Source organism: Apodemus sylvaticus, chromosome 20 (genome assembly GCF_947179515.1).
Source record: "Apodemus sylvaticus chromosome 20, mApoSyl1.1, whole genome shotgun sequence".
NCBI classification, from domain to species: Eukaryota; Metazoa; Chordata; class Mammalia; order Rodentia; family Muridae; genus Apodemus; species Apodemus sylvaticus.
Window position 1 is genome coordinate 2,981,737 of NC_067491.1, and position 15,401 is coordinate 2,997,137.

General features: G+C 39.4%; 1 protein-coding gene across 4 annotated transcripts in view; it reads right to left on the reverse strand.

Annotated features, from left to right (window-relative positions):
- Window positions 1–7,707: 7,707 nt before the first annotated feature.
- The window catches only part of Tespa1 (thymocyte expressed, positive selection associated 1), a 45,367-nt gene continuing 37,673 nt past the window's right edge, over window positions 7,708–15,401 (reverse strand). For 2 of the 4 annotated variants that reach the window (XM_052164785.1, XM_052164787.1), the window contains one exon: window positions 9,818–15,317. In XM_052164785.1, coding sequence (XP_052020745.1) covers window positions 15,288–15,317 — 30 coding nt within the window. In that variant the 3' untranslated portion in view covers window positions 9,818–15,287. Of the gene's footprint in view, window positions 7,873–9,064; window positions 15,318–15,401 lie in introns of those variants that run through there. The other 2 variants (XR_007974571.1, XM_052164786.1) reach the window with 2 other exon arrangements.

The following is a 15,401-nucleotide window of genomic DNA, read 5'->3' on the forward strand; positions in this document are numbered from 1 at the left end:
AATAAGTCTACCTTTATATGGTATATGGCCTTTATCCCATGAGACTTTTAATATTATTTCTTTGTTCTGTACATTTAGTGTTTTGATTATTATATGGTGGAAAGATTTTCTTTTTTGGTCCACTCTATTTGGTGTTCTGTAAGCTTCTTGTCCATTTATAGGCATTTCTTTCTTTAGGTTGAAGAAATTCCCTTCTACGATTTTGTTAAAGATTTGTATGGGCCTTTGAGTTGGGACTCTTCGCCTTCTTCTATTCCAATTATTCTTAGATTTGTTTTTTTTTTCATAGTGTCCCAAATTTCCTGCATGGTTTGTGTTAGAAGCTTTTTAGCTTTAGCATTTTCTGTGGCCAATGTATCAATTTCTTCTATGGCATTGTCTACTCCTGAGATTCTCTTTTCCATCTCTTGTATTCTGTTGGAATGGTTTTGTCTGTAGTTTCTATTCTATTTTCTAATTTTTTTAATCTCAAGGATTGCCTCACATTGAGTTTTCTTTATTGCTTTTATTTCCATTTTCAGGCCTTGAGTAGTTTTATTAATTTTTTTCACCTGTTTGTATTTTCCTGTTTTTCTTTAAGGAATTTATTCATTTTCTCTTTAAAGGCCTCTATCATCTTCAAAAGATCAGATTTAAGGTCTTTTTCTTGTGATTCAGGTGTTTTAGAATATTCAGGACTTACTGGTTCTGGTGGTGAAATATTGCCCTGGATTTTGTTATTTGTGTTCTTTTACTGGCCTTTAGCCATCTGGTTGCCTCTAGTGTTGGTATGCCTGATTGTCCCTGATGCGAGTTCTCTGGGACTGCAGGTAGAGGTGGTTCTCATTGGTAGTAGCAGGAATGCAGGCAGAGCTGGTAGATCCTGATAGCTTCTGGCTGCTAGATATCCTAGGTGGGGGCAGGCCTTCAGGGATGCAGGTAGAGCTAGTGGTCCCTGATGATTACAGGCCTCTAGACGTGTATGTGACGTTGTAGCCCTGGAAATGGCGTGCAGAAGAGACTGGACAGAGCTTTGCCACTGCTGGGTTTGCCAAGAGGAACCATCAGGCAGGGGATTGGGGTTAGGCATCTCACCTAATGATCACTGATGGCTGTGGGTGTCTGGGGTTGTGGCAAGAGATGTAGAACCAGAAGATTGAGTGCAAAGGGGTCAGAACAGACCTCACACCTGCTGGGCTTGCCAGGAATCCAATGGGCAGGAATTTGGGGCTTGGGAAACTTACCTGGTTGGCCCTGGCAGCATCAGGCCTCCAGGAATGCAGGCGAAGCTGTGGCCAGGGAAATGGAATGCCTCAATGGTTCCTTTATTGAAGGAAATTATTGCTTTGGAAATGACACCCATGATATTCTTGCCTGTTACAGGTAAAAAGTCTTTCTCAGATCCTCTGTCTTGGCTTTTGTGATAGCTATTCTTTGTAGTCAAATTGTCTACATCTAAAATTAACTAAAATCCAAAGAGTTGGGTACTGTAAGAGATTTTTCTTATTTATAGCTTTGAAATGGGAAAGCCCTTTTTTAATTTGAATCTTTTGAGGTGATAAGATCCAGCTTTAATCTGGGCCATAGCTTCTGGTGGCAGCCTATGTTTATATAAAGGTCATTGAAGATGATAACTCTTTCCCTTTTTTTACACTATCTCTGGCTGGAAACAAGTTCATTTTTTATTGGCATTGGAGCCTATTTCTTCAGAATTCTGGTATATACTGAAGAGAAGCTGAAACATCCAGCCACATGAACTGAACTGCAACTGGATTCTTCAGCTTTCTGTTGGTACACAGCCTGGTTATTGGCCTAGTTGGACCACAGCCTGTGAGACATTCTAATAAATCCATTTTCTATATATACATAGCAATTCACTATATCAGGTCTGCTTATCTAGAGAACATTTACTAATACAGCTTCCCCCCCACACACATATGAACTGAGGAAGATGTGCTTGTTAACAATAGTGCCCCACAGTGTATGTCATCTGTTTTCTGCTTTTCTGTGAGGGTTGTTTCATACCTAACAGAAAAAGAAATTGCAGTTTACCTGAATGCAGCATGAAGCATTCAAAAATCAAATCAAAATCTTGTTTCCTAAAAATCCTTCTTTAATATTAATATTCTGGGCACTCTTCCAATTGTGGGATAGATTGATAACTCCACTGCAAGTTGAGTTATAGGCTATGCAAATACTATCACCACCATGGTGTGGCAGTTCACCCATGGGGCTAGGTGGTAAGCAGCAGGAAGATTCAGCCACCTATGAGGTCTCTTGTTGTCCTAGTTTCTCCCTGGACCTGGAACTGGCCTCTGAAGAATTTTACTATGGGGGCTGCATCTACACTAAGCATTCTGAGCAGGGGCTTGTATGCAGAAACATACTTGGTAGGACTCCAGACTTGGAGAGCCCTAGTTTCTCTAGTGTCTTCTACAAGTTCTGCCCTTAGCTGTTAATATTTATGTGTAAGATCCATTTGGAGTTAATTTTATGGAGGTTGTAAAAGTCATCTCATCTGGGTTCATGATGTAAAGGATTTAACAATGTTTATGAAATAGTAAGTGACACTAAGTAGAATTTAGCTGAAGGAGGCCTACCTCTAAAACACCCCACAGATAAGCAATATGTATGCTAACCAGGCCTGTTAGAGATTAGAATGTTAGGCTATACATATTTATCAAGATTGTCCAGAAACAGGGCTTCAAACCATAACAATGGAAACAACCCTGATTTACAACCAGCCACTAGACCCAGCCCATATCAAAGAGCAGGTCTTTAACAAGCTGCTCAGTGGGACATTGCAGGGTCACAATCAACATTAAGGCCTGGTGCTCTATAAAGGTTCACTTTTCTCCTTGAGAAAAGCATAGTTCTGCCAATGGGCAATACTACACAGGGTGACAACTCTTTGAAAAGGAAAAATGCTATTGTGTTGAAGGCTGGCCTGATCAAGCAAGGCTCTCTATGAAGCCCTCATGCATGGAAAAACAATGTAGCTCCTTCTTAAATCTGCTTGACGGAGCCAGTAACGGTCCAGGGCAGAGGCATAACTTTCCTTAAGGCCCCAGTATTCCGAGGATAAAATAAAGCTTGTTCTCTAATGCCAGAAATATGCTTAGGAGAACTGGTACTGGTCTGGGCCTTTGGGGAGGGGTTGCTTCAGATTCTGAGAACACAACTCTTTCTACCATGTGGTTGTGGTTATTAGTCCCATGGCTACTGTAGGCTTGGTCAGTAATATTCTTCAGATATGATATGTTCTGATTGTACAGCATTGTTTTATTAGACTTTTCATGAGTTTGTCCCACTGTAGATAGTTTCTGCTGACTCATAATGAAAGACCCCCAGAGAGGGGAGACCCTCACTCAACTCGCAGGATAACACAACCCCCAAGAACTCATGAAAAACTGTCCTTGCTGCAATCACACAAGGTTTATTCAGGAAACCAGTACACTGAGGTCGAGCTCATATCCCACGCAGGGGTAGAGGAGTTCCGACCCCAAGCAACTGAAGTCAGGGGTATTTAAAGGGGAAAATCTCAAGGCAAGGGGTAGAGGAAAAAACAGGCACAGAATGGGGAAGTACAGGATGGGGAAGTACTGGATGGCTCAAATTTTACCTAGTTGCCAGAGCAGGATGTTCTAGCCCTGGGGCCAGGCCCAGGTCAGCCTATCCCAGAACTAAGGGTCCAGTCAGGTGGGGATCAGCCAAACATTCAGTTCCGACTCTATTTCTGGCTCAGGCTCTAAGCTCGCTAGGGGTCTAGTTTTCTCATGAGGGGGCTTAGGTCTTTCAATAGAAGTTTCCCATTTCTTTCCATTTTTCTCCTGTAAGTAGTATACAATATGCAATTCTTCAGAAGCTTACTTGGCATAAGACATAGCTTATGTAAGACGTCTCCACCACAACTTTTATACTTTATACTTATTTTCTCATCTTTTGACACCACCAAGTTGGGACACTGTCATTGGGAATGACCTGTTTGAGGGCACTGATGTACTTAAGAAATAATCCTAGGGTGCCAGGCAGTGGTGGCGCACACCTGTAATCCCAGCACTCTGGGAGGTAGAGGCAGGTAGATTTCTGAGTTCAAGTCCAGCCTGGTCTACAGAGTAAGTTCCAGGACAGCCAGGGCTATACAGAGAAACCCTGTCTCAAAAAAAAAAAAAACAAAAAAAAACAAAAAACAAATCCACCCCCCCCCCCAAGAAAAAAAAAACCAAAAACAAAAAAAAAGAAAGAAAGAAATAATCCTGGGAATCTTTGCTGTGTAATTCTACCATCTGTTTAAGTGGCTAGACTTACGTGCTCCACTCCATAGTTATATGTGGAACATGGCTTCAGCCTTCAGACCAGAACAGGAGGAATAATTTACTGTGTACACTACAAGGTGAAACAAGGTAGGTTGCCGAGGACCAGCCTTTCCTAAATCCAGATTCCTGAGAGAAGGAGTGTCAGGGAACGGTGAAAACAAAGGAATCAGTCAAATCAGGCTGTGGTGTGGAGGGGTGTGTGTGTGTAGGGTGTCCAAACTGGCTGCTATGTTCTGCTTGAGTTGGATCCCTAGATAGCTCTCTCTTGTAGTCTTTTTGAGACAGCTAGATGTTCTGGATTGAGACATTGGGAGACCCCCAACTCAATGTTTTATACCTCTAAGCAACTAGCCCATCTCAGAGTAACTTGTTTTTCTGCTTTCAGCTTCCGAAAGATAGCCCACCCTGTTCTAGTTCCAATGTTTAACTACACACTGCCCCAAGGACGTTTGCTCCAGATAATCTCTAACCTTCCTTACTTCCTCATTCTGTACTTCCCCATTCTGTGCACTTCCACCCCTTGCCTTGTGAATTGTGCCCTCCAACCCTTGTCTTGTGATTTTTCCCCTTTAAATACCCCTGACTTCAGTTGCACAGGGTCCTTAGTCCTCTACCCCTGTGTGGTGTACCACTGTAGAACCCAGAATTCTGGAATGAATAAATCCTCATGCTATTGCATGGAGACTGTTTCTCGAGAGTGATTTGGGTGACGCCTTCTGAGCTGTGGGATGCTAGGGCGCCCTCAGTTTTGGGGGGGTCTTACAGCATCTCTCTCTTTCTGTGTTCTACTCTAGATAGCTTTTTCTTGTTATTCTAAAAATCTCTCTGGTGGAAACAGCTAGCTTTCTGCTCTAGACAGCTCTCTCTGGTTGAGACAGCTCTCTCTGCTAGTAAAAATTCTAAAATCTCTTTGGATAGCTCATGTGCTTTTTGACTAAAGTGAGAAAAGTTGCTATGAAAAATTCTAAAAGTAATTCTTGTGTTTTCCAATCAAAATCATAATGAAAAAGGGGCTGAAGAGATGGCTCAGTAGTTAAGAGCACTGACTGCTCTTCCAGAAGTCCTGAGTTCAAATCCCAGCAACCACATGGTGACTCACAACCATCTATAATGGGATCTGATACCTGCTTCTGAAGACAGCAATAGTGTATTCATATAAATAAAACTTAAAAAAATAATTAATAAAAAGAAGAAAAAATCTAAAAGAGCTCTTCAGACAGATTGCTAGATAGCTGCTAGAAAACATTCTAAAAGAGACTTATCAGCTCTCTTAGTAATTCATGGGCTTTCTGGCCTTTTAGAAAAAAAATTCTAAAAAAGCTATGAAAATTCTAAAGGAGCTGTGTTCATTCTACATGGACTTTCCAACCAAAATTAGATAGTTCAGCTCTCACTAGAGAAAAATTCTAAAAAAGAAAATAAAAACTACTATCATTTTCTGCTAGTTCATCTCATGCAGATCAAAAGCCCAGTTTTTCATTTATGTATCAATTCAGTTATTTTTTCCAGGTTCCCTCTTGTTCATACCAGGAATCAGTGACCTTAGCCCCTTGACTCTTTTCTTTTCTTTCTTTTTTTTTTTTTTTTTTTTTTTTTTTGAGACAGGGTTTCTCTGTGTAGCCCTGGCTGTCCTGGAACTCACTCTGTAGACCAGGCTGGCCTGGAACTTGGAAATCCCCCTGCCTCTGCCTACCAAGTGCTGGGATTACAGGCATGTGCCACCACACCCAGCTTGCCCCTTGGCTCTTAGGAAGAAACCGCAACCATAACCACAGACAGAAAGATAGCTGAATGGGACTCCACCCTGGAATTACCATTCCAACCACACCTGGACCTAAATTCACTCTGTCCTAGGCTGACCTTGAACTCAGGAACCTGCCTGCTATCAGCCTGTCTTTGTATCTACAAGCTGGCTCTGTAATTGACTCTGTTCCTTTACATCTGTGAAACTTTTTACACAATTCATATTGCGTCCTCATATTTTTGCATAGTTAGGAAATTATTTTCAAACTCATGTTTTAAGTTTTTTCCACAGCCTTAAGGGTTTTCATGAAGGTCCCAGTGCTTACCACTTTGCTAAAGACATAGACACACCCTCGACTCCTGGACTGCTTGGGGTCATTAACAGGGAGGACATTCATTGGAGGAATGTGAAAATATGTACATTAGTATGCAAACAATCCTTGTGTCCATACCAGTCAACTACAATCAAGGAGGCCCATGCCTGCTGGCCCTGTTCCAGGAATCCTGTCATTCCACCCTTACAGAGGCCATACTGGACCCAGTACTACCCAATAGCCAGATCACAGACTAAAGTTTAAGGGAGTCAGCTGCAGGGTTCATTATGAAGAGGGACCTGATTCAGGCAAAGTGAGTAATTTTGTAATTTCCCAGCAAATATTAATTCATGCATGTGAATAATAACAGAGCATATTGGTGGGTGTACACTTTGGGTAGGGTAGCTTTGTAAGTCCCTCTACAAGGGAAGGCCTGTTCTTTTTTCAAAATCAGTATAGCTATGTGTTTCTTTCTGTTTATTTTTTCAATTATATTAATTTTTGTTGCTGATGCTTCTTTGTAATTTCAATTGAGAATGTGGAAAAATGAGGTGAATAAATTGGCCATAGTTCTAAGGTTCACTGAAAATAGTAACTTAAATTTTGCCCAATTTCCAATAATATATCATACATTTTCTGGTACTATATTTTAGGCTACAGTTGGGAAGACCATAATATTGAAGAACAATGTCCAAGTTCTAGAAGACATGGAAGGTTATTTTCATGTGCAAGCCGATACAAATATGCTTCTGAAGAAATTTTAATGTGTCCTGCTTGGAAATTTTAAAGAAAAGCAACAGTGTAAAAAAGCATAGCCTTAAGTGTAGCAATGATTATTAAATTCTCACAAAATCATGTGCCTCAATGTCAGGTATCTGGTGTGTTTGCAAGGCATTCCTATAAAAAAGAAGAGAAGGAAATAATGCCTTAACAGATATCACCATTTGATCATTAACCCACTGGAGCTATGCTCTAGAACTGCCGGTCTGTTTAGTCTCATACCATTTAAATATTGCAAAAGATATACATGTTGAATAGGTGGTAAATATAATTCCAAAACCTTCTAATAAGCAAGTAGTTCATAGTAAAGCTGGAGTTACTCAGACACTTGTAGTAATTTTGCTAAGTTTGGTGAAAGGGGCAATGTATGAGTCAAGAATGTTGTATAGAAAACGTAATCCCATGGCACATGTTTATGTATAACAAAAAGTCAAATTGTGTGAATGCAATGTGGAACCCTTTCATTTGTTGCTATTCTTCTGTTGCTGCCTGCAGTTACTGCGAACTGGGTTCCTGGAACAGAAGCTGAGGGATGGATGGGGAAGCGGAGAAAAAAATGAGGGACAGGAGGATAGTTTACTGATTGAAGTCGAAACTTTAATGGAGGTCACACCATTTAACAGTTTGGGCAAGCTCCTCCTCCCAGACTCTGGGAGCTCCAGGGAAGTCAACTGGCGGTTCTTGGCTCCACTGCTCAGGCAGCTGGGCAGGTCACCTGCTTAATTCAGGAATTCTTAGACCTGGAGGAACAATGAACTTCACCTTCACTCTGAGCACTCCAACCTAGGTGAAGCAGGATCCTGAATAGCACAGGAATCCCTGCTCAACAAAGGCTGGGGGAAGAAGTTCACCTTGATTAATGTCAAGTTCCTACCAAGTAGCAAGACAGCCTGTTATGGCTTTGTACATTTTTCTTTTAATAGGATTATTATATGTCACAATGGATACAAGCCATGTGAGCATAGGGATATTATAGTATGTGTGCTGCCGAAGCGAGCACGAGCATAGGGATATTGAAAGAAGCAGTGTATCTCTGTTTTTCCCCCCCCCCAAAAAAAAAAAATGAGAAGATATGTAGCAGTATCCACTTCAAATAGACTTTCTGAGTGTGATTCAAGTTTTCAATTACTTGGTTTTTGTTAAGGCCTATGTAAAACATTAAGGCCTAGATGAAATGTTAAGACCTAGGTAACTGTTACCTGGCTAGCCTGCCATTTGTGCTGTTGCTAAGGAAACTTTCTCATATGTTGTTTCTGCTGTTATTATTAAACTTTATTGTGCCCAAGTTATTTGCATATTCTGTTATATTCTGTGTCCTTGGAAACCAATCACAACAGAAGTCAGTTAGCAGCAATTCCTGCAACTGTGTGTAAGTTTTTATGGTATTTGCCTTTATAAGCTGCCCTTGGGATAGAACCCAGCACAAGAGAGACACCTGCATCTATTTAGAATAAGACTTCCATTTTGGGTAGAGGTTGAGTAAAGTTTAATTTCCCAAGACCTTCCTGGGAACTGACATCTTAGTTGACAGAAAGATACTTGTACGTGAGTAACTGACATTCTGGTTAATGAGTTAAGACATGAAAGTTATATAAGGGAAGTTGAGTGCTCCAATTAATGGGAACAGGAACATTTATCCTGTTCCCATTAATTGGAGCACTCAGACATATTCCTAAGGAAATCCCCTATCCCTAATTCTTGATTGGTGGAATAACTTGATACAGATCTCAGGGTTAAAAATGTCCTGAAGGTTTTTAACTCAAGGTCACAGTTCAGCTCCCCAGTCTGAATTGTAGCCCTGGATGATCAGTCCTGGGACATATACTCAATAAACTATCCCTGCCTGACTGAGATTGGTATTGGTACAGTTTGTGAGGTGACTCCTAGACCATAACAGTTTTCCATTTTTATTGGAAACATTCACAAACTCACATTGCAGAAAATCCCCACGAATACAAGGAATGTGGAAATTCTTCTGTTTTTCGTGATTTACTTTGCAAATGTGGTATGACTCATATGAAAAATTATGAATGCCATCAGTGTTGTAAAGCTCTGAGTTATTCCAGTTCTCTTCAAACATGTGAAAAGCTTCATATAGAAAAAGAATGTTATAATTGTGAAACATGTAATAAATGCTCTTATCATTATAGGTTTCTTCAAAGATGCAAATAGCCCATAATGAAGGAGAACACCATGAATGCATAAAAATGATAAACCTTTAAGATCTGATACCTTTATATCATTAGATCAAATTAAAAAATTAACTTATACATGTAGATTCATCAGTGTAACAAATGTGGTAAAGCTTTCACATGTGCCAATTACCTTTGCAGGCATGAAAGAAATACTGTAGAGAAACCTTCTGAATATACTCAATGTGGTAAAGTCTTTGCATATCAGATTCATTCTCAAAGGCATGAAAAAACACATACTGGAGAGAAAACCTATGAATATAAGCAATGTGGTAAGGCCTTTGCATATTACAGTCATCATTAAAGTCATGAAAAGAAATCATAGTGGAAAGAACCCTGTGAGTGCATTTAACATGGTGAAGACTTTGCACACTTCTATAGTCTTCATCATCATGAAAGAATTTATCCTGGAGAGAAATTCTATAAAGGTATCAATGCAGTAAATCCTTTGAGTTATAGGATCGGTTGAGATCAAATACACCTGAAACACAGATCAGTGCAAATGACAAGAATTTATTGTATCAAGCCGCAACTGATCGATTAGGGCCAAAAACATGAAGCTGAATAACATGAAGCAGAGATTGGGAACTGGACATGGTGTGTTGGTGCACATTCTGAAGCCCACTCTAAGTAACATACTTCCTCCAGCAGGACAGCACTTCTGAACTCTTCTCAAATGATACCACCAACTTAGAAGGGTTATTTTTCTGACTTCAAGCCTATGTGTTGGCTTTCTGTTACATGAGCCAATTTTTGATGAAGAAAAACTCTGTAGATAAGCCTTTAGGCGCCTCAATATCTGGGTTATAGGAATGAATGCTTACACAAGAAAAACATTCATGAGTAAAAATTCACTTGTTTAACTTTTTTCACTTTAATTATGTGAGGCCAGTGTGGGTTTTTTTTTTGTGTGTGTGTATATGCACATGCATGCTGGTTCCCAAGAATATTAGATCCGTAGATCTTTTTGTAGCAGGAATTATACAGGAAGTTGTAAAAAAAAAAAAAAACCCAAAAACAAAAAACACCTGACCTTGATCCTGAGAATGAAATTGTCTAAACTGCCCAGCCATGTCTCTTGCTCTGTAAATATTTTAAAGCCTTTATATATCATCTTGATGTCAGGAAGTAGGAAAAAACACATGTTTGTACAAATGATTTGCTAAAGACTTTAAACATAGTTGTCTTCAGTTTCAAGGAAAAAAAAAATACTGTTTTATCTCTTTTTCATCATAGCCTTAAAGGAAGTAAATTATTTGCCATGTTCACTCAATTGTGGTTTTAGTTTGTATGTTGAATCATTTGGAGTAGGTATTGATGTTTGCTGTGTTTATGGCATATCCATTTAAAGAAGTTTATTAGTATATTTCTTCTATGACTTATGTTTATCTTATATTGCACTTTCACTTGGTGATAGGTATTTTTCTGATACAATGTATAGGATGGAATGCCTATCATCTAAGTGGCCCATTGTTTATTTAAATATAAGGCAGTGTGTGATCATACTTTTCAAGTAAGGGTGCCCGTAAAAGGGTGGTGGGTGGTTTCTGGTTTTGTTTTTCATATTTTCATAAATTTCCTTCAGATGTTGTTTGTTACCCAGCCTGGCTTGGATGTCAATCATTAGCCAAGGCTACATTTTAACTCATGTGTCCTCCTCCTGAGTATGAGTCCAAGTATAGAAGGTGTAACCCCAATGTGTCCTGTTTTGTCAACACATTTCAGCAATGTTAATAGAAGAACATATAAGAAACATCAAATACCTCATGTGTGTACCAAAGTAGCATTTTAATTCCTGGTAGAGATATAAAGAAGTAGGGAAATCAGCAATCAACTGTATATCACAGCTTGGTTGATGTGGATATGCATATATTATTTGATGTTCCATGAGAGTTCTTTAAAAAAAACATTTCTGGTGTGTGTGTGTGTGTGTGTGTGTGTGTGTGTGTGTGTGTGTGTGTGTGTGTGTGTGATGTGATGTGATTATAAGGTTTTAAGCTATGACATATATATGGGAACTAGAAGAAATTTTGTTGGATCTACTTTGGCCATCTTTACATGATAATCAAGGTCAGATTGCCAACTTTGCAACAGACATTTTCTACTGAGCTGTCTTACTTGTATAACTCATTTAAAGTATTCTATGTTTTCCACATGTTTAGTTACCTCTCCTGAGGTTTATGTGACTGTCTCCTCTAGAGTCCAAGGCAAATCTCCTGTGCCTCTTTCCCAGAATCCTCTCTCTTTCTCTGCTGGATGCTCCACCTCCCATTTCCTGACTTAGTTCATTGGCCATAAGCGTTTTAAAATTGACAGGTGACGCTTCCATGAAGCCTAGAAGAGATTCTCTCTGCAGCTCAGAGCTTGTGGGATTGTCCAGTCAATGACTGGTCTAACTTGAGGCACAAGCCAAGAGAAGGAGCCCATTTTGAACATTGCCTGGAAAGCTCAAAGAACCAAACACAACTGACCTAAAACAAAAATCAGTGAAATGATTCCTAATGATATTCTGCTATACTTATAGATGGGTGCCTAGCTCAGTCATCATCAAGGAGGCTTCCTCTATCAGCTGATGGGAGCATGCCCAAACACTAGGTGGAGCCTGGGTTAGGGTTAGGGTTAGGGTTAGGGTTAGAGGGTTAGAGGGTTAGGGTGCTAGAGAGTTGGGGTTAAGGTTAGTATATGACATAGAATAATCACTACATATGTTTATTATTGTTATATTATATGACAAAATGATAAATTGAAAATAAACACTGTAGCTTTCCAGATCATTCAAGTTCCACCAAACACAAAAACATACTTTGAAGTATCTATGATTTGAGGACATAATCAAGATTGTACTTCCTTACACTCCGTCTAGCAAAGGCACAGGGTGCTAACTGAGACAACAGCACATCACACATTGACCCTCTTCCTTGGCTCTGCCTTTTACTAATGTGGGAAACTTTACATTTTACCTCTGAGAGTACTTTACATTTCAGTGGGATGGTGGTGGATTTGAGATCTTTAAGCATAGTGTAAATTATGGAGAGGGACAGGGGCCATTAATACCCATGAACTTCCTTGGCATAGATTAAAAGAAAAAATGGGAGGGAAAAAACCCTTCTGCCAGTAATAGCAAGGAAGGAGCAGGTCCTCTTTTAGCAAGATGCATATATGCTAATGTTAAATCAACATTTGCCTTATACAGATGAATTATTTGTAAAAGGAAATGGGAAAGAAACAGAGAGAGAGAGAGAGAGGAGAGAGAGAGAGAGAGAGAGAGAGAGAGAGAGAGAGAGAGAGAGAGAGAGAATTTAAAAAATAAGAAGTACATTTTTGTGGAAAAGGTTGGCATGGAGGGTGGGTTCTAAGCCCTGTTACCCTTGGAAGTTGGATGTCTCTGGACAATGAAGATTCTTCAGCTGAACATGAGTGACTGGTTGAATTTTGCTAGCATATCTTACTTATCCTTATGCCCTGAGATGGGGAGGTTTACTCAATATATCTCAGTCTATTCCCCTCCACACTTAGCATATAGGTCTCAATCTTTGCTGCACTGAGCAGATTTTATCACTTTGTAATCTCTTAAAGAATAATAGACATAGGCCCAGAGCAGTAATTTATGTTTCTTTTGAAAACATCTTGCTAGGGAAACAAACTACTCTTAAGGGTAGGCCAGTTGCCTAGCAGTAGATGACTAACAGAAAACCAAAACCAAAACCCAACCCAACCAAAACCAAACCAAACCAAATCCTCCAAAACAACAGTTTCTGGTTTTGTGTTTTTAAAGGATTACTGAGTGTGAGCAAAAATGGGTCTTTGTGGCTATATCTGGATTTGTAGCTTTTCTTGGGCTCTTTTCTCCTGTTTGTTTTGTCTACTGCATGCCTGCTTATATTTTGATAGATAGAAAGGGTGTGGATCTAGGTGGGAAGGGAGGCAAAGAACTGGGGGAACAGGAGGGGAAACCAAAATTGAGATATGATGCATTAAAAAAATGATCATTTTCAGTAAAAGAAAGGAAAAAAAGACATGGGAAATACTTTGGAAAAACAGCCTGAAACAAAGAGTGTTATAGAAGATGTTTTTATTCTCTCGTGTAATCATAAGAGAGAAATATTTAAAATAGTTTGTTTTTATTTTCTTGAGATTGTAAGCACATTCCTCCCTAATGTTACTGCATGTATTGTATTTGGTTATCTCTTATAAGATTCATAATTATTGATATTGCATATGAAAACATATTAAATAAAAAGAAAGTTTGGCCAATGATATAAATTATACGATGTATCCTAATTATAGGTATGTTATAGTTTCGAAAATATGTGTAGGATGTAGAAAGTAATACAGAATGTCTAACCATCTCTTCTGCTATGTTGACAGAAAGTATGATCTCTTCACATAGTTAAAATACATTTCTTTGCCAGACAATTCTGATATTTTTGAATTCTGAAATTTACTCTGAATGACTTCAGGGTTTTTTATCTTTTTTCTTCCTTTTTTGATCTTTTATTTATTTATTATTATTTTTTTACAGGTGATGCTAGTGACAAAATCCCAGACTTCAGGTTTATGAAGGGAATTGATATTGATGGGACATCTTGATATTTTCTTGTGTGAGGCATCTAGTGGAGAAATAGGATAGAAGCAGATGCTCAAGGCAACTGCAATATACTTATATACTTACATAAAATACATAAGGATCTGCAATATACTTCACATATTTTCTGTTTTAATTTAATGAATCTAGGAATTAACTTCCTTTCAAATTTCTGTATGATATGAGTGGGCTGGACTAGCCTTTGAATGAGAATTTACTCTTGGTAAATATTTGAGATATGAAGAATAGGACTGGAGAGATGACTCAATGGTTAAGAGCACTGACTGTTCTTCCAGAGATCCTGAGTTTAATTTCTTAGCAACCACATGGTGGCTCATAAACATCTGTAAGGGATCTGATGCCCTCTTCTGGTGTATCTAAAGACAATGACAGTGTACTCACATATATAAAATAAACAAATCTTTTTTTTTTTTTTCCCCAGACCAGGTTTCTCTGTATAGCCTTAGCTGTTCTGGAACTCACTCTGTAGACCAGGCTGGCCTTGAACTCAGAAATCCACCTGCCTCTGCCTCCCAAGTGCTGGGATTAAAAGTGTGCGCCACCACCACCCAGCAAAATAAATAAATCTTAAGAAAAAAGATATGAAGAATAAAGGATTTTTAACTGTGATGGATTGATTAAAAAGATACGCAAGGACATCACAAGAAGACCTACACAGTCAACTAACCTGGGCCCATGAGGGCTCACAGAGACTGAACTATCAACCAAAGAGCATGCAGGCCCCTGACACATTTTTAGCAGGTACACAGCTTCATGTAGATCCCCTGACAATTGGAGTGGGGCCTGTCTTTGACTCTGCCTCCTGCCATTAGATCCCCTCCCCTAGCTGGTTTGCCTTGCCGGGTCTCAGTGAGAGAGTACCTAGTCCTGCTTCAGCTTGCCAAGGTAGGTGGTAACCAAGAGGGGCTTCCTCTCCTCTGAGGAGAAGGAGGGGGCAATAGGGGGAAGGGTTTGTGAGAGTAGGACTGGGAAGAAGGGGGGCTATGATCAGTATGTAAAGGGAATAAATAATTAATGAAAAAGGGGCACCCAAAACCTTCCTATCCCACTGTATTTATACAGACAGACAGACAGATGGATGGACAGACAGACAGATGGATAGATAGATGGACACACACACACATAATCAAGTAGGACACGGACATAGAGATAGCTAAGGAAAGTAAGCAGAACATGGACAGGGAGATCTCTTAGAATAGCAAGCAAGCAGAATGTAGACAGAAATCTCCAGAGAGAAAGCAGAACATAGAGAGAAGTAGACTGGAAAAGCTGTATCAAGCAGAACCCAAGTTGTTTGCTTTGATCCATGATTTGACTTCAAGTCGTTTGTCTTCTCCACTCCCAGTCACCCTTTCTCTCAGAACCTCTCTCCATGCTGAGGCTGGTCCTTGGCAAAAGACATATTTTATTAAATAATGTATATTTTTCAATTGCATTTATATGAAAAACATTTAAAAAAATCAGTGCATGT